A 19887-nucleotide genomic window follows, 5' to 3' on the forward strand; every position below is an offset into this window, starting at 1 on the left:
TTATTACATGTGTCCCTTGTCCTGAACATTCAACAGTACTAGTTTTGATAGTGAAGTCCAATATCACACAGAAACATTAGTAGATACATTACAAACAAATATATTTACCTCTTTCTTATTAAGAATAATTTTCTTCTGTAAAACCTTCACTGCATAATAGCGACCATCAAGCTTTCCTCTTGTAAGTACAACCTACAAAATAAAGATTACGTTTAAACCTCAATGCATTTCTTCTACAACCAACAGTTAATTTGTCTTCAGCATGTGCACAGCTTGACCACACAGGACATAGTAGGAACAACAGCTTAGTGGACATATTTATTAGCAGCTCTCACCTTTCCAAAGCTCCCTTTACCAATCAGTTTGAGGTATTCAAAGTCTGAGGGCTTTGCACTGAAAAAGACAAAAAAAAACAAATTTACACATTTATACATTTTTGCACCCTCAGAAATAAATTTTCATTATATAATAAACATATTTTTGTTTAGGCATCCACTTGTTATTCAGACCCAAAGCAGAGAACACTTAAAGCACATGGATTATGTTATTACTGAAGTACATAAATGTGTTAGTGGGAGCTAGGCTTTATCTTGTAGTTATTACTTAATTAAATTTTGTATTTAAGTGCTATTAGTCCATCTAATTCTCTCTTCTCCACAAGTGCCGCGGTCCAAAGATGGCTACATTCCTACTCCACAGATACAGTACAGCGAGTGAAGCCACCCAAAGCCCAGAAGTCTAAAATAAGAAAACTAATACAGCTATTACAAGAACGCTGAATTGCAATATATTATTTTTCTATTTTTGGATTTGTTTATGTTTTAATGAGTGTTCCTAAAGAGTTTCAAGACTTTTATAATTTTTTACAAGCAACTTCTATATTTTATTTATCATTTTTTTACAACCAACTTCTATATTTTTTTCACAATATACATAAGTAGACTAGTCACTACAAGTCAGAGTAAATTAGTTTCTACGGCGAGTTTGCCTAGGTGCCTTACAACATTTGAGGTTTGATAGAAGCTACATTTAGGGAGTGCACAATATTCAGTGAATTGGCCAAATCAAAGATTTGCATTAGAAGAAGAATCAGTCAGATACAACCATTGTGTAGAAAAGCCTGTATATGTAAAGAGCAAATATGGTGCTTGCTAACATGTACATCTACACAGATGACCATTTTTCTATTATATTGCCATGCCAATGGCATATTTATTTAAAAACAATGTGTACACCATGAAAAATATTATTATTTCGCACTTTAATTTACATTTTCTATATACATTTTTAGAAACCTACTGAGGATTTCCAGAGGGCCCAAGGTTGACCGTTTGTGAGGGTGATCCATTCTGTTGGGAAAAAAAAACAATATAACATACGTTTTTTTTATAACTACTTTGTTTCTATCTCTACTATATACAGACATTGCAAACTTTCCAAATTTGCTCTTATGAAGAAATGAAACTTACAATATCCTGAAGCTCAGAGTCGGTGGTTACAACTTACTTCCCAAAATCTCTCAGGAACAGAAATTATAAAAAAATAATCTTCCATGTGAGCATCAGCATAAGGTTATGCAAGTTCAAATAGAAAATACAAGTAAAAAAGGATTAACAGTTTGATTCTCATTTGCTAACATCTATATTCGGGTATCTTTGGGAAACAATTGTTTTCCTTAGAACTCAATCAGTATTCACATACAAGCAAAACCCAAAACAAAATAGTGTGTGTGAAAAGGCCTAAAAATACATGCAGATTAATACACATATATCTAGTCATGTGGGTGTCATAAAAATGAGATTTATTTACCTTCTGATCTACCCTTTCATCTTCATCCTCTGAGGGATCAGACTGGTGTCTGGTGCAGTCCAGCTTTAGGAAGGCCTGAACATCAGGGCTGTAATAAACAATATAACATTGTGGCTTTTAGCATCTCATGTTCAAATATCTGTGCTTGAAACTCCACATTGTTTTAGTTCAGTCATCAGATGTCCATGAATATCATGTTAAAGGGAACCAGGTCTAGTTTAAAACATATTTAAGACTACAACAATGCTGTTTTTTAGGTGTGTTGTTCTTTAAAACAATGCCCAAGCCCCCTTGGATAACAAGTCCAGAATGAAGGTGGGCCTAGACCTCAGACCAAGATCCAACCTTTACAGTGTTATTCTGCACCCCTGTCATGTTCTTTGGCAAAAAAGTGGGGTAGGGTGTAGTGCCAACATTGGAAGGGCTTAATCTAAACTTGGATTTGGTTTGCATAGTGGTCGTGCCTGATCCTCATTCTTAAGCTGCGTACACACGGCAAATTTTTCTCGCCCGATAATCGGTATCGGCCAATTATCGGGCGAAAATCTGCCGTGTGTACAGTCGGTCGTCGTCCATCATCGTCCGACGACCGTCCTGGCGGATCCATGGACGATGGACGACGACCGATCCTAATGAAAGGGAAGGGGAGAGCGCGCAGCAGGGTGCCGCTCCGTCGCTCTCCCCCTCCCCTCTCCATAGAGCATGAACGGTGCTGTATGTACAGCATCGTTCATGCATCGTGCAGTCTTTTCTCGTTGGAAAGGATCGTGAAAGATCCTTTCCAACGAGAAAAATTGCAGGTGTGTACGCAGCTATAGATTCGTCATGAGGGATCTATGAATGACCTGGTGAGTGCTGTAGATATCAGATTTGAATAATATCTAACGTGTATGTATCCTAAATAATTTAATTGCAGACACTGCTTACACTTCAAAGTGCATGCAGTTCAGTACTACAGATCCTTAGAAATGTTTTAGGTCAGGTATGCCTCAAACTGCCCAAATTATTACATAACCTTTGTCTTTTTTTCTTTCCACTTTAGTGGTTTAGATGCACGATACATATTTTTGTGATTCCTATATACAAGTGGTCCCCGAGTTAAGGACATCCCACATAAGGACAACTCCTAGATACGAACCAGGCTTCCCTGCTTGTTTGTGTGCAGGACAGAGGCCTGATGGGGGGGAGGGGGAGGTTCGCATGACTTGCAGAAGAAGTCTTTTGCTGTTTGTCATTAAAGAGTTACAAGATGTTGCAGAAGACAAACTCTGTAGTTGTTTCCTTTTTGCATATCAAAGGACAGATTGCTTCAGAAGTAAATGAATGTCTATGCTCCATAAAGTTGTTTTTTTTTTTTGCTTTCTTTGTGATTCACTTACAGTAAGGATTTTTTACAGTAACTGATACCACGCTACCTAATAATATGTTGAGACAAACTAATTGCATTTATTAAAATAATGTGCCGGTTCCGACTTACATAGAAATTCAACTTAAGAACAAACCTACAGTCCCTATCTCGTATTTAACCCAGGGACTGCCTGTACTGAGAATTAAAGTATGCATTGTTGCAGTAAAACTGTGGCATATACAAGTACTATACATTGCATATAAGCTGTGGTGTGATCCCTAACCAGACTGATCTGCATTTTTTTTTTTACCCGTAGTTAGTGTATATGAAAAACCATGGAGTGTAAACGGACCCTGAGCTGACCATACACAGTCAAAACAAAGAGGCTTCCAAAAGGTCTCCTGCCACCCAAAAAGCACAACAGCTATATGATAAATTTAGGGCAAGGCTTTTGGCACTGCCAAGCAATGGAGCATTGTTTAGAAACCTATTATTAGTATCAATGTAAAAAGTATATTACTGATGTTTTAGTACCCCCCAAAATCATGCTCCCATTACAATAAATGTATATTCTTTAATTAAAAATATAGAAACTCACTTTCCCTACTCAATAACAAAAATAGATCTATTCTAATAAGAAAATAAATCAAAGAAAGTAAAACAATTGGATGAATGAAGGAGATTCTATAACCATTCATGATTGAACAGTGTGGGAGGGCATTGTTGCATGGACCATATAATGCATCTCACATGACTTGAGCTGGAGGAAGTGACCTTCTCTGTAGGTCAAAGGAGATTTTTTGCCATAGTGACAATAAACACAATGCTAAACTGCCTGTACTAGTCTTGTAATAATACCGACTCCCCCACAGGATCATTACCAGGCTGAGTTGGTGCAAGAGAAATTTTTCAGGAAGAATTTGGCATTCCTGGGGGAAGAATACACTTCTGTAGAAATCTATTTAGTTATTTTTAAATCATTTAAATACATCCATCTAATGCACAGCAAACTCTAGGTCCCTGGAAATACAGTTGAATTGTTCAATCAAGTCTCAACGAGATTTAGGGAATCTCGTTACTTTGCCAATGGCTTGACCTCCTACTGATAATAAATACTTTTTCCTGAATGTGCAAAACAGTATCACGTCAAGGAACCTTGAGGAAACAGCAATGTATACAGCAACAGGGATATGTGTTTGATAATCTCATGGTTGCTTACAAGTGTATGTATTTATCAGCAGTTGATGAGACAGTAACTTTTATCTATGACTCTTTAGTTCAAAAACTTTTTTCCAGTAAACCAAAGTAAAGAGTCATGTAAATATTAAACCACATTGATCACAAATAGCTTATTTAATGTAATGATTTCATACACAAATTTATAAATCCTTTGCTACCTGTCATAGTACTCATTTACATTTTATTGATTTTCCGAGATATAAAAAAGGAACACCAATTAGTAGGACAAGGACATAAAATCACAGAAAAGGATAAAATTAAGATTGAGGTGACATGAATATTTCAGTTATGGCTGAGACAACTTGACAGAGTAATAACAATGAGTACCAAATATCATTTACACTCTTTAGGTTGATTTTACATTTAGATTGTGGAGTATGTGGCCAACTAAAAGCAACTCCCAAGACTTTAGGAAAGTTTCTAACACAAATAGTTTAATACCTACACTAGGAAATATTTTCATGGGTTTAAATAAAACTCCCTTCTTCAGCCCCATTCATTCTGTGTGTTGCCATTAACTATTCTAACTACTTGGTAGGGCAATACTATAAAAAATTTTCAAGTAAAAAACATATCTTTGCTATTTATAACAACTGTACCTGATCTACCTAAATACTCCCACAACAACATGGAAACAAAGGACAATTAAACTGGATGCCAACCATCTCAACACCACCCCCCCCTTTATGCATGAGGCTCCATGTCTCCATACCTACTTATTTATATAGGGACAAAACTCAAAATTACTAGAAACATTTATATAACAGTAAACCAGATAAAACTAAAATACCTATGAAAACCAGAGAAAAGTTGAAATAGTTACAGGAGTGTGGTACATCATATAAAATAAATGTTTTTTCCACCGACTTCCTAATTAAGCCTATTGTGCATTGGACAAGACATATACCACCCAGACACTGCCCTTAAAACACAATCTCCAAACAGGAAATATTGATACTCACTATAAATACGAATTCCAATCCATTTGTTATCATGGCATACAGAAAGGAAAGCAAAACCTGTCCCCCTATCAGATCAACTAAAAGTAAGTGTCTTTAAAATGCCTGTAACTGAAGATGTCCTGAATGAGACAATAGCTCCCACTACCCTGGTTTTATGGTCTCAGGTCACACATCCCCCATACGTCAAAGGGAGGGGGAAGCTCTAAAAAAACATACCATGTTCACACCTTTCACAAGCAGAAGGATTCCCTAAACAGGTTCACTTTCTTCCTTTGTTCATGTTAAATTGAAAAAAACAAAAACAAACTTGGATTTACCAGGTTCATTGTGAAAATTTTACATTGTTCTGAGTTTGTCATTGATATGTGACAGAATTTAGCTGGTACTAGTCTAAAGCCCTGTACAGAAGTAATCTTTTATTATTAATATCATTACACAGTATTTATATAGCGCCATCACATTACGCAGCGCTGTACAAAGTCCACAGTCGTGTCACTAACTGTCCCTCAAAGGAGCTCACAATCTAATGTCCCTACCATAGTCACATGTGATTAATGTAGTCTAGGGTCAATTGTTAGGGAGAAGCCAATGAACCTAACTGCATGTTTTTGGGATGTGGGAGGAAACCAGAGTACCCGGAGGAAACCCACGCAGACACGGGGAGAACCTGCAAACTCCATGCAGATAATGTCCTGGCTGGGCATTGAACCTGGGACCTAGCGCTGCAAAGGCCGGAGTGCTAACCCCTGAGCCACCGTGCTGCCCACTTTTGTGATGGTTTCCAGTGATAGGTGAAAAAACTTCACTGTGCAGGAACATACACTGGTCATCCTTTATTAGTTGTTCATTGACTAAATTTCCAACCGTCACCTTGGATGACAATAATTTACCATGTGTATGTAACTTAAAAACCATAGAAGACTGCAATTCTAGTCTCATCTGTATACACACCTGAAATTGTACAATATATCCCAAGCATTCTTGTACTGTATTACAATGTTTATTTGCAGGTATCACCGTGCAGTTTATATTTTTTTTTATTTACATTGAACTCAACTAAAAATGTGAAGGGTTGTTATGCCATGTGAACATCCGTAAAAAGTAATTGTGCCTTAACTGAAAAAAATGTATCAATTGAATAGAATTCCTCAGAAGAAGATTTTACAACCAGTTTGTCTCAGGAGAGAAACTGACGTGTGTACAGCAGTAACATAACGTGATTCATTGATACTTTAGGAGAGATCCATGTACGACTGATCGGGAACAACCGCCCTACAAATCAATGGAGGAGGGCACAGTGAGGCGATGCTCGCTATTCCTCCCCCTCCCCTCTCCATAGAACAGAAAGAGAGCTGTGTGTGCATTACATTTTTTTGTTTTTTTTTCTATTTGTGTATGCTGCCCAAAATATTCTACTGGCCTTTTGACCAGCATAAGGTAGTACTTGTAACTAGTGCTATTCTTTTGCTCTCTGCTTAGCATCTTTGGGCACAGCTTCTAGAGCCCAGTTTAGTGAACAAAGAGATATACAATCCTCAGAAGATTTTTGCAAGTGCACATTAACAACACAGTGCATTGGTGTAAATTATCCTTATTGGTAATGTAGCAATATTTTTTTTTTATTTTAGTATTTTCAGTGGGTAAACGAAACCAGTGCCCCCTATAATATTAATTTTCAGAAAAAAATTCAACTGACCACAGACAACTAATCAGATGCCCAATGGCCCGGCAGCGTCTCTTGCTTATGTTAGGAGGAAGGCAATCACAGCTTTTTCTTTGCATGTGTGTGCTGACTTATAATGGGTGAAACTACAGCAGTTGGACAAGCTTATTTATACTGCCTGTTCACTTTCTCCCTTGAGATCTAAAGGCCAGGACAGTTATATTTCATCATTACTATTCATGTCTATGGGCTCCTTTAGATCTTTTTTGTCAGCAAAAGCCCCTACACACTCCACTATAGTATTTCATGCCTATAGATATTGGTTATATTTAGTTTAGCAAAGTTTAGGTTAGCAAATAACTGTTGTGATCAAGAAAGAGTAATCTCGCCATATGTTTTTGTTCAACTGCCCTTATTGTTAATGTAGAATATAGGCAATAAATACCTAGAACATTCACATACATTAATGATCCTACCTCTGTATGCAAAGGCAGCTTACCCATATATGGCATAAACAAGGGTCAAAAGTAGGGGCTAACAAGCCACCAATGAAAATAGTAAGGCAGTGTTCTCCCCAGGGCTTTTTAGCCAGGCGCACCACCCAGTTTTTTTCTTAAACCACCTAATACAGAGGCCACCACCCACGATAGCTTCTTCCCACCCAGCTAAAAAAATTATGATTACAGATTATGCAGAAACGGTGCACTATCTTCACTTTACCAATAAAAACCTGAATTTTGTACTAAAATGAGTCACCTTGTATACTTAAGGTGTATGTAAAATAAAACATTCTTTTCAGGTTATTTTTGCTTCCTGACTTTTGCATTTACGATCACTAGAGATAGAGAGCAGATTTTCCTGAACCGGGCAGTAATATAATACAAAATAAAAAACTTAACAGGTCTCACATTTTCAGACACCATATAAAACTAAAAACAATGTTGCTTTTACATTCACTTTAAGTAATAAAGAACACCTTAGATTATTATTGCTTTTTTCCATGTTGTCTAGTGACAGAAACCCCAGGAAGAAATATCTTGAGGACAGAACAAGTGAATCACTGTTGTAAAAGCAAGAAAGATATATTGCATGACCTTCTGTTTTTTTAAAGTTGTTTTCACTTTCAGCGAATCCCTACAGGGCTGACTACTACTCATAATAATGATCAGCAATCAAAATATTTCAAGTGAAAAGGGGAATTAAGTGTTTTTTTTTCTTTGTCTGTAATTGAAATGATGACGTACAAATACTTATACATTCTTGTACTTTGGATCATTCTAAGAGAGGGGTTTGTGATTTTTCTCTGGATCTCCCGTTCTGTCTAGTGGGAGCAGTTCAGAAGTTCTACATCTGTGGATGGTCACTTAAGTACCAAAGACAATTTGCCTGGCTCTGCTCATTGTCCTTACATGTGTAACAAACCTCCTGTTTTTTGGAATTTTCTCAAGTCATGCTGGTTTCAAGAAAGCAATACTGTAGTTTATTGTAACATGTTAGTGAATGTCTGATTACCTGAAGGAAGTCAGGATTAGGTTCTTATGAATAGTTTAGGCTGCTCCTCCACAATTTGCCAAACCCAAGATTAGGACACTGCCACCGTTCAATGAACATGATTGTAACCTACTTTAGACAGGTCAACAAAGAGAGAACGTCTTGTTGGATGTCATAAGTTACTGCAATCTTTATGTCAAAATGACCTTGTATTTGATACCTGGGAATAATCACCAAATTGTAAAAAATAAAATAATATTGATAAGAAAATCAAAAATTTTTTTTTATTTATTATCCTATGTGTTTAATTCTGGACTACTTGTCTTGTCCATATTTTTGTACTTGCTTATTTGTCCTTATTGGAGCTTACAGAAAAAAATCCATAAATAAAAATCTTCTACAATCAATGTTTTTGTAACTTGACAGTTCAGCTTTGGTGGAGAAGAATAGACCACAATGGAAGAACATGAAATGAAATGATGATGACTTTGGTGAAAACTAAACCCAGGACCCCAGAACGGCAAGTCCACAATGCTACCAAACTGAGCTACCATATTGCCTACAGTTCCATATAAGTCAAATTATTCCAAGATTTTTGACAAACATACAATTGTCAGGTACAATTTATTACCACTGTATTTCTAAGGTAATTTTGCTAACACAAATGAATATGGCTTGTTTGTGCAAGGGTTACTCAGCTGAAGCTTTTTATACATGAACATACAAGTTCCTGCACATAGTTTACATTCTTCCCAATGCACTAATCATACGCTACAAGAGAACATACAGTTTTCTCTTTCTATTGGCCTACTCGTGACATTATATTTTAAATACTTATAAAATTGCTTGGCTATCTAAAGAGTACTAAAGAAACATTTCTAGTGAACAAGGTATATTATAAAAAAAACACATACTTGAAGGGTTAATTATACTTACTGGCTGCATAATTCTTGATGCCGGAGCAAATTCTGAATAAATTCATTCAGACCGGCTCTCCGCTGTTGAATAAACTCTGAAATAGAGAGGATAATTCACTACAGCATCCAAGACCAGAGCACATGAAAAATTAAGACATTCACTTTACTGCACTAGAAAAACAGAGACTAAAAACTAAAGCTACGTACACACGTCAGATTTTTCTATTGCCCGATAATCGGCATCGGCCAATTATCGGGCGAAAATCTGCCGTGTGTACAGTCGGTGTCGTCCATCGTCCGGACGACCGACCTGCCGGATCCACGGACGATGGACGACAGCCGATCGTAATAAAAGTGAAGGGGAGAGCGCACAGCAGGGTGCCGCTCCGTCGCTCTCCCCCTCCCCTCTCCATAGAGCATGAACGGTGCTGTATGTACAGCACCGTTCATGCATCGTGCAGTCCCTTGTCGTTGGAAAGGATCGTGAAAGATCCTTTCCAACGACAAAAATTGGCAGTGTGTACGCAGCTTAAAGGAAAGGGAAGCGTATGTGCTGCTGACAAAAAATATGACAACTATGATAAAGCGGTCATTGTTGTAGGACAGATTAAAAACACCAAGTTTGTTGATGGACAATACTGGTATCTATCAGCCCTATCAGTTTTGGATAGAGTAGGTAATGGTTGATTGTTTTCTCTGTCTGTATCCAATTAATTTTCCTTCACTTCATGGGCCTGATTCATTAAAGCTCTCCAATGTTGGAAAGGATACACTTTCATCAAAGAAGCTGTGTGATCCAGCAACCTGGGATGGATCTAGTCTAGAATTCAAAACATTTGCTAGCATTTGCTAGACGAAATCCATTCCAGGTTTGCTGAATCACCCAACTTGCTGAAAGTGTATCCTCCCCAGCCTGAGAGAGCGTTAATAAATCAGGCCCTATGTCTTCAAGACACAACTGAAAGGAAATATTTTCAATGTGATGGGAAATTTCTGGTTTTTTTTTTTTTTGTTGAAACAGTCACCTCAATTGGAAAAGTTTCTTAATCACATACTCTGGTAATGATTGAAAATATCTGATCACACTTTGTGATACATGTCCCGGGGCCAATGGGTTTTAACACTTCCTTACGGTGTCTAAACTAAAAATGTTATGCCTAGAAACACACCACAAAACTATAGTAAACAGCATCGATTTATAATGAAAAATGCTCAAAATAGGTGTAGAAGCAGGATGTGTTTTAAAAACCCAAAAAGGTGTAAATGTTGGGTAGATTTATTATTCTGAGAATAAATACATCTAGGCTCACCAAAGATTATTTGATTTACCTGGGTCGAAATTGTCCCCAAAAATCCTCTTTGCAGGAATCTTCAGGTTGATAGCTGGAAACTGTTTCTTAAGCTAACAAGACAATAAACAATTTCAGAACATGAACATAATTTAGGCACAGTTTTACAAGTACAAAAGAGTGGAAAGTAAAGCAAAATAAAGACAGTTTTCTCCATAGTGGCACCCACAAACAGGATCAGAACGTGTTCAGTTATTTTTTTTTTTAGGACAGTCTATGGATACCCCAAGAATAGCATATGGTAGCAGCACAGGTTAAAAATTTTGATTTTTGGTCAATAGATTTTTTTTAACAAGTGTAATTCACATAATTATCATATCAATAAGTAAACCTCAAAGATGGTAATATCAGCTTACCGTGTTATACAGCTTATCAAATTCTGCATATCGTCTGAACACAAACCATTCATGTCGTCCTATGGACACTATTACTTTGTAAACCTGTCAGAACAAAACACTAAGTTAGTGGAATTTACAAACACATCAGATGGCATTCACCTACAGCAATTTATGTACAGGTGACGAACAGATACAATTCTTGGCTCTGTAACAAACCTTCTGGTATGCAAATGGTAGGCAAACAACAATGACATTTAGGAACAGTTGATGAGCCATACCTTCTCAGCTATAGTCAAGTCCAGACACATACAATACCATCAATTCACACTTATTTTTAGGTTTCAGTGCATGCTTAACAAAGAAAAACATAAAATTAAATTATGTAAATTCTGTCAAGTATTGCAAGGGATATAATTAAATTCTGGCAAATAAAAAACAATATTCAATTGGAACAACATAACATGTTCACAGGGGGTTTTATGTTCCCTTAAAAAACACATGTAGGTAAAAAGTTTTGCAATGAAGTCACAAATTACAAAATAGGACATGGACACCCGAGAACACAAAATCATGCATATAACATCTGTCATTGTTCAGCCTTTTTAGTGACGTTTAGGACTGGCAACATTTACAGCTTTGTAAGACCAGTCATACTGCATATCTTTCCATCTGTACGGTCTTGAAAGCTTTGTAGTGAGATTTGTTAGTTCAATTGACCAATTCCATCCTAGTGTATTGATTAGTAATCCTTTATCCAGCTACCCCACATAAAGCCATTTGAAGATTTACCCTTGCATATGTGTTGTAAGATTCCCCAAAGTATATCAATACTGTTTCCAAATTTGCAAAATTCACAAAAAAATATTCTACCAGTGTATAGGTACCCTAATGGCATTTGGGAATAGGAAAATACAGCTTGTTCCATTTCAGTTTACTGAGAAAATGGCACCTTAAAATTCTTTGCATAGATAAGAGAACATTTTATTTAAAAAATGAACAGTGATGTACTTACAGTATATCGCTTCTTTTTTTCTCGGTGCTCATCAGAGCTTGGAATGCATACATTGGGGCAGTTTATCTTGTAATCCATTTCTTAGGATAACTTCATAGGAATCTTTTATGAGGCCTTCTAGTGGAAGGTTTATTTAATGTGCATGTAAGATGTTGGCTACAGAAAGGCCAAAAAAGGATCAGCTTGATCATTCCCTCATGTTACCTGCATGGGAAAATAATAAACACACAGGGTTATCATCATGGTGTGAATACTTAGTACAGTAGTAAGATTTCAATGATCTTATTTTGTAAGTCAGTAAAAGAGCAAAACTTTATAAAGGCATTAGATGGCCTTTCATGGTTTTATTGAGACTTTCTAATGAACAGAATAGACACACAAATATACTACATAGAAAATGCTTGGTTCCTTGTCACCTAGAGGTTTTCTCAACAATTTGTTTAAAAACGTAATTAAGCACTTTAGTACTGAAGTAATAAAACATTTACTTGTTTACTCCTACACACTTGAAAAACAGTTTAATTGCTGCAGTTAGTTCATCACTTGCTATGACAACCCTGTGTGTGAGCACTGTATGACTTCAAATGGACAATCAGAAAGAAAAACTAACATAATAGCTTTCCATGAATATCTACAGCACTTTCATCGTTGAGTAAACCAGAAAACCCTTTCCTCAACAGATGAGTTGTTTATCATATGAATGAATGTTTTATGAAATAGTTCTAGGACACTTTTACAGATTTAAATTACAACACTGGCACCCACATATCAGCAGAAAAATCTGTATCCAACTTTAAAAGCACGGTCAGCTAGACGCAACATTCAGACACCTATCTGTAACCCCCTCCTTTGCTAAATAGGGCCAATACCGCCTACTTAGCATTCCTTTTAGAAGCGTTAGGATAGTGTCCTCCATTGGCATCTCCCTAAAGACGGTTTATTGTAGAAACTGCAGTCCAGTAATATATTGTATTTCAATAGTTTGGTGTACACTGGCTGTAAAAACAGATCTGAAAATGTTTGTACTGGGGTTACTATGTAACAAGCCTGACGGTTCGATGGCGGTATGTTTCCATCAAATTTGGCACCCGCAAAAACTGAGAGCATGAGGGCAGCAAGGTGGCTCAGGGTCTTGGCTTTGCAGCACTATGTCCAGGGTTCGAATCTCAGCCAGGACACTATCTGCATGGAGTTTGCAGGTTCTCCCCGTGTCTGTGTGGGTTTCCTCCCACATCACAAAAACATGCAGTTAGGTTAATTAGCTTCCCCTCAAAATTGATCGAGTAGATAGACTAGAATAGACTACATGACATATGGTAGGGATATTAGATTGTGAGCTCTATTGAGGGACAGTTAGTGACACGACTATCAACTTTGTATAGCACGTAATATGATGGCGCTATATAAATACTGTGTAATAATAATATTAATAATTGTTTCAGTCAGCAGCCAATTACACAGCTAAAACATATAAAGAAACACTTTTATGTGTCAAAGTAAAAATAAAAATAGATATATGCATGTAGGGGGCAATTTGGTATGCTAAAAAGTAAAATAAATATTTTAGCCCTTTGGCTATACATTTTGGCTTAGGGGTGAAGTAGGCCTATACTCTTGTGACCCATTCAGCCCTGCTGTGTTATATGATTGAACAATATGCAAGTAAATCAAGAGCATTTTGGAGAGTCCAAAGTTCTAAGGTACCAGTCACTGTCCCAACTTGGTCACTGGACCACAGAGTGAGCTTTACCACACTTGGCACATCCACTGTGGCCTCTAATCCTCTTGCTCACCAATCTACCCTCCCTTTATTTCTTTATAAAGCCTAGAAAACAGATCATTTAACAAGCTTGTAGTTTGAGTTTTATTCAGCATATGGCAAGAAAGAATGTGAAAAGGGGAAAAGTACAAAAAGTAGAATATATTTAGCTTGATTTAATAAAGCTCCCCAAGACTTGAGATAATAGGCCATCATAGGAGAACCTGGGTGATCCTGCAGACCTGGAAAGGACCTGGTCCAGGATCAAAAATATTTGCCAACTACCGTGTTTCCCCGAAAATAAGACCTACCCCGAAAGTAAGACCTAGCACTATTTTCTAAACCTGCCCTAATATAAGACCTACCCCGAAAATAAGACCTAGTGTAAATCTGTCCAGTTCAGAAAAAAAACCCACCCAAAACTGTAATTCAGCCTAAAAAATCTAAAGCTTAATACCCCCATCTAAAATTTAAAATCCTAATCTAAAGCTTAATCCGCACGCAAGCCCTAGCGCCCGCCCCCCTGTCCCCCCCCCCGCACGCGGGGGTCCGTAACAGCCAGCCCACCCCTGCTCTAGATCCCCCTTAACTACATACAGCAGGTCAGAGGAGAAAAAGAAAAGAAAAGCATACATAAATTAAAAACCGGAGGACAGTACTCACCGAGTCGTGTTCTTTCCCTGTGAAGGCAGCGGGACACTGAAAGAAAGCATGCGGAAGTGCACACTCCGGAGCCGCACAAGCCGATGCTTTCTTTCTAGTTCCGGCTCCTGTCACAGGCGGAGTGATACTACATGCACTCCGCCTGTCAGAAGCCAGATCTCGGGCTCGCGTCTTCCGAAAGGTAAGTTTTTTTTTATTTTTAGGACCTACCCCGAAAATAAGACCTAGTGTGTTTTTAGGAGCCAAAAAAAATATAAGACAGTGTCTTATTTTCGGGGAAACATGGTAATACCAAATCATTTTTAGGAGCTCCATTACAAGTTTGCTAAATCTCCCATGATAGTGTATCTTCTCCTGGAGAGCTTTTATAAATCAGGCCCATTTTTCACCAGATGTCTGACTTTTTTAATCTAAAAGCCAACAAAGTTCAGAGTCCCCCTTCATAAGCATTGCTACAGTTGAAGAAAGTATGTACTAGACAGATAGACATAAATTAAGCCTTTAGTAAAAATCAAATCTGGACTGATTTTAGCACTTTTAGCCTTGTCCACTTATTCTCTTTTCAAGCAAACTGACAACCTTTGTCCACTAATCCTGGGGGAACATTTCTTGTTTTAACAGTAATGGGTAAATTCTGTCAATATATTTAAAAAATATATATATATTTGGTGTACCAAGTCAAGACTTATTTACTTCTTGCCTCCTGAAGGATGCTGCAGAAAAGCAGCTGAATGATCACGTTGGCAGAGATTTCCTTCTGTAAACCAATATATCCATTTATGTTTGACTACTAAATATGCGCTATGCATACACAAGCAGCATACTTCTTCTCCCACAAATTAAATATTTGAGATGTCTGAAACTGGATGCAAGCGGCAGTACTGCGTAATGTACAGCTGTTCTAGACTTCACTTAAAAAGACACACCCAGATATATTGCATGCAAGTCCAGGAATTTTAGTTAAAAATTACTAAAACTAATAACTAGTTATTGGACATTGCCTCATTTTTAACTTCTCAGCAAGTGCTGTTTGTTACACAATGTATTTCAAGATTCAGCAGAAAACAACATTTAATAGAAAACCATGTTTACAAAAATACTATAATATATAATGTCTATAAAAATACCCAAAAGTTTATTAGTAATACAAAACAAGCCTTGAATTCTGTGACATCCTTGTTATTTTAACATCTCCTAGATAAGATACTGATAGAAAAGGTTTTAGAGCAGGAGTGTCAAACTCAAATACACAGTGGGCCAAAATTAAAAACTTAAACAAAGTCGCGGGCAAAACTTGAAATAGCACTGCTACTACAATTCCCTGCATCAAGAAAACAGTCTAATGCGGGGCCACGCATAGGCAGAGAGGAGGCTGGTCTAGAGTGATGCCGGGAATAGTAGTAGCAGTGCTATATCATTGCAGTGGCGGACCAGCTGCAATTCATATTTAGGATTCTTTGGGGGCCAAAAAAAGGACGTTGGCAGATTAGTTCAATAGTAATCTTCAGAGATAAAATAAACTATGGGGAAAAAAAGACAAAGTGACTATTTCATAAATGCATTACATATTCCCAAACATGCTTTTTTGGTGAAGATTTAGGTATCACTTTAATTCAGAAATTTTTTTTTTTGGTACCATGAATAAATTACCTTACTATTACAATTACTTAACTTACAATCCGGTTTCTGAATTTAAGTGGTATATTTGCTGTTTTAAGGGATGTGGGTACCTGGATTGTACTTCCCACTCCCAAAGTGAATTTAGGTATCATACAGATTAATGTCATAAGGAGATATTTAAAGGTCTAGTTTTATAGTGGTGAATATGACATTTACTGGAACATTCCCTGGTAGCGAAATATTATCACCATTGAAACTGATGGACCTGGAAGATTCTCCACCAGGGAATGTTTCAGTAAATGTCAGCCACTCCGTCATGCCGATTTAAACACAGGTCAAAACCAGAAACCTGGGTTCGAATCGTGTGTTGACTTTAAGACTTCTGCAACTCACAATATGTATTGATGTATAATTTGTTTTTAGTATATGTAACCTTGAAAGAATAATACAAATCATATTGCCAATTCAAAACACAGCAACTTTCTCTCTTTTTTTATCCTACTACAACTCACTTTTATGTGAGTGGGGTGTGGCAAACCAAATAGTAGGTCAGAGAGTAGTCTATACCCCATTCTTCCTTCTTTGCATTCCTTCACACAGCATTAAGATAAAATACTCAGGTTTTGTATTCTGTGTCTAGGCCCCAACCAATTTATTATCTGAATAACAGGGCCAATTCCAGGAATGTGAAAGGGCCTGTTCACCCATCCTTTGATTCTACAAGTCCCCTGCATTCAGATTATGTGCCATTTTATGCTGTTTGTGTAATATTCAAGCCTAAAATAGACCCTTTAACATATGTGTAGAAAACAAAAACTGCAGCTAAAGGGCAGGTTTACACTTCGAATCCAGTGATCCCAAACAGCTCCCCGCAGCAGACAACTTGCCACCCGCTTGAACACTGGCACTCCTAAAGAACCAGCATCTGAACATATGACAGCTGGTGACAGAGAGCCCCTATTCATTCCTTATGGAGCTGCTGCAGGGAGATACTACCATGTAGTATCTTACAAGAGGCAGTGGTTCCTGGCATCAAGAAGCAGTAAATACCTCACTGCCAGTGTAAGCCTAAAAACTGGCAGTGAGGGTTCATTGTTTATGTATGCTTTATGTTATTTTATTCCTCCTATAAAATACTAAATAATTGATTTGTGTTTGTAAACATATTTATACCCATCACCATATTCTTCAGTAGCTCTGAAATACAGCATTGTAAAACTCAGATATTTTAGTTGGTTTGTGGTCTTTAACCTAATGATGTCAACAATTCTTGAAGTTAATTAAACTGAAGAGAAGTTAATAAAACTAGCAAGTGCACAAGCAATAAAAGTGATTGCTGCAGTTACATCCACCTGCTTAGATCTGATGCTTGCTATACTCTTCAGACGGCACTGAACAGGACTTGGATAGTGCCCAGTTTCTGCTGGTTATTCATGTACTTTTTTAGTAGTGCTGTTGAACATGCTGTTCAGCAATTTCTTCATCAACTTCTTGAGAAATTTCCAGTAATAGCAGAATAATATTTATTCACATACCCACATGTCTTCCTCAAAGAATTACTCATCCTCTAATTATATTCCCTAGAAAACTGCACCATAAAATGTAATTTATTAACTAGATAATAATCCAATCTAAACACTTTGTACTATTTATGTTTACTGAACACCACTTTGGTTATCCTTTACAGTAGCGGATAAACACTATGTTTCATAGTGTAAGTAACACTTATGTTTCAGTGCTTCTCAAAAATAGGAATTAGGTTTCTACATTTGTAAATGTTGATAAACACAGGTAAAAAGAGCAGAAAAAAGTTCCCTGGATATACAAGGACATCCTTTGTACAGGGAATCTGTCATGAATGTGGAGGGACTTTCAACTTAGGGTATGTACACACATAAGACCAGGGGTGTAGTCATAAAAAAAGAAGGAGGGGGCAGGGTAATAGTAAAGGCTATCCATGGCAAGCGCACAGCGTGCCCATTCCTGAAAAAAGTGAGGGCACGGTGTGCCCACGCGTGCCTGCCCCACTACAACCCTGCATAACACTTTTGTTGTTGGAAAGGATCTTTCACATTCATTTACAATGACAAAAGACTAAAGATGAATGAATGAGAGCTGTACAGCGCCATTCTGCTCCATGGAGAGAGGAGAATGAGCGGCACCCCTCTGTGCTCTCTTCCCTTCATTTGCATTGCAGTCGTTCATCGATCCGCTAGGACAGATCCATGAATGACGTTGGACGGCAGCTGTACGCCTCAGATTCTCGTCCGATACTAGCCCTGAAGCGATAATCGGACGAGAATCATCTGACATGTTTGTAGCCTTATTGGGAATAGATTTAATACATGCTGAAAAGGTATTGTGCAAACAACAAGACTTCAAAAATGTTTTTAATCCTTTAAAACAAATATTTATCATATACATTAAATGCATTACAGATACAATCACATATATCGGTATTATACAATTAAGAACCAAACGTTCAGTTGGTCTCCCTAAATTTCACCATATAGAAGACTGTTCCAGAATATATTAAACTTGACTCGCTTCACATTGCAATTGATATAATATTTAGATGAAGAACACGTGTTACTCCTTCAGAAACATCCTCACATTTGGTATACATCGGCACATACTATTGGAGATATAGAGGACGAGCTGCTGAAGCCTCCCAAAAAAAGGGAAAATAGTTGACAGAAATGCCACAGTCTCTTGAAACTTTGTTGTTTTAAACGGCTTGGGAATTTTCAAAATTGCCCAAAAAAAATTTTTGGTGTCAGTTAAAACTAACCCGTGAGGCCGAAATTGCTCAATGCTTAAGGAACCACTAGCAACCTGTGGAAAAAGCTTAGGGTGCCACAGAACCCGGGTTGGGAAACTCTAAAGTAAAGCATCATCTTGTCCCTGAGCAACACAAGTAAAAGTTACAGGATAAGCCGCAATACTCTAATGCTACCCTAATTGAGGCCGCACACATGGCTGCAACCACATAAATAAAAATATTGGGGCAAGAAGCCATTTGGTTGAATGGTGCCTTAACAGTGCTTCTGAAACTTCATCTTGACTCTCACAGTAACCTGTGTTCAGACCTCAGAAAGGAAGCGGTAAAGTGGGAGGATAATTACCAGCATGATATGGCTGGAGCTTGTATGCTATGCATAGTATGAGACTGCTTGGGATACAATTTACACCTCCAGACAGAGTGCCTCCTGCCAAACCAGAACCAGTAACAAATCAGCCAACCAGTCATATGTGCCCTGGAGGGGGGACTGTCTCAGGAGAACTGTATGTATGTACAATGGCTTAACTAGGGAAACTACAAGGATCTATATTACCCAGCTTGAATTCCAACCAGAATGTAAACACCTCACTGTAAAAAAATAGAAGATACAATAAAAGGAAGTAAATGATCCCTGCAAATTGGAAACTAAGTCCCAGCTGTGAATCTTAGTTCCTATCCTCTTACTGCTAGGCAATAAAAATGCAATGCCTATAGAAGGTGAAAGTTTGGCCCCCCTAGGCTATACTTACTTTGTTTTTTTTTACCAAGCATTCAACTTGTGCAGGTGGCACTTTCCCCTAAATGTCCAGATCTAGAGATCTCCACTGCAACAGTCTTTCAGCATGAACTCACATTGTTAGCGTGATTATACTTATATCCACAGTACAAAGCAGAGCAGAAAGGCAGTATATACATTTGAATGGGTTATCAGCACA

General features: G+C 37.5%; 1 protein-coding gene across 2 annotated transcripts in view; it reads right to left on the reverse strand.

Annotated features, from left to right (window-relative positions):
• The window catches only part of SGK3 (serum/glucocorticoid regulated kinase family member 3), a 45624-nt gene that overhangs the window by 11201 nt on the left and 14536 nt on the right, over positions 1-19887 (reverse strand). For both annotated transcript variants that reach the window (XM_072411094.1, XM_072411095.1), the window contains exons 2-9: positions 12129-12332; positions 11135-11218; positions 10759-10831; positions 9449-9524; positions 1810-1897; positions 1300-1349; positions 336-393; positions 109-192 (exon numbers count right to left, since the gene is read on the reverse strand). In XM_072411094.1, the coding sequence (XP_072267195.1) occupies positions 109-192; positions 336-393; positions 1300-1349; positions 1810-1897; positions 9449-9524; positions 10759-10831; positions 11135-11218; positions 12129-12206 (591 nt within the window). In that variant the 5' untranslated portion in view covers positions 12207-12332. The remainder of the gene's footprint in view (positions 1-108; positions 193-335; positions 394-1299; positions 1350-1809; positions 1898-9448; positions 9525-10758; positions 10832-11134; positions 11219-12128; positions 12333-19887) is intronic.

This window comes from Pyxicephalus adspersus, chromosome 5, assembly GCF_032062135.1.
Source record: "Pyxicephalus adspersus chromosome 5, UCB_Pads_2.0, whole genome shotgun sequence".
Lineage (NCBI taxonomy): Eukaryota > Metazoa > Chordata > Amphibia > Anura > Pyxicephalidae > Pyxicephalus > Pyxicephalus adspersus.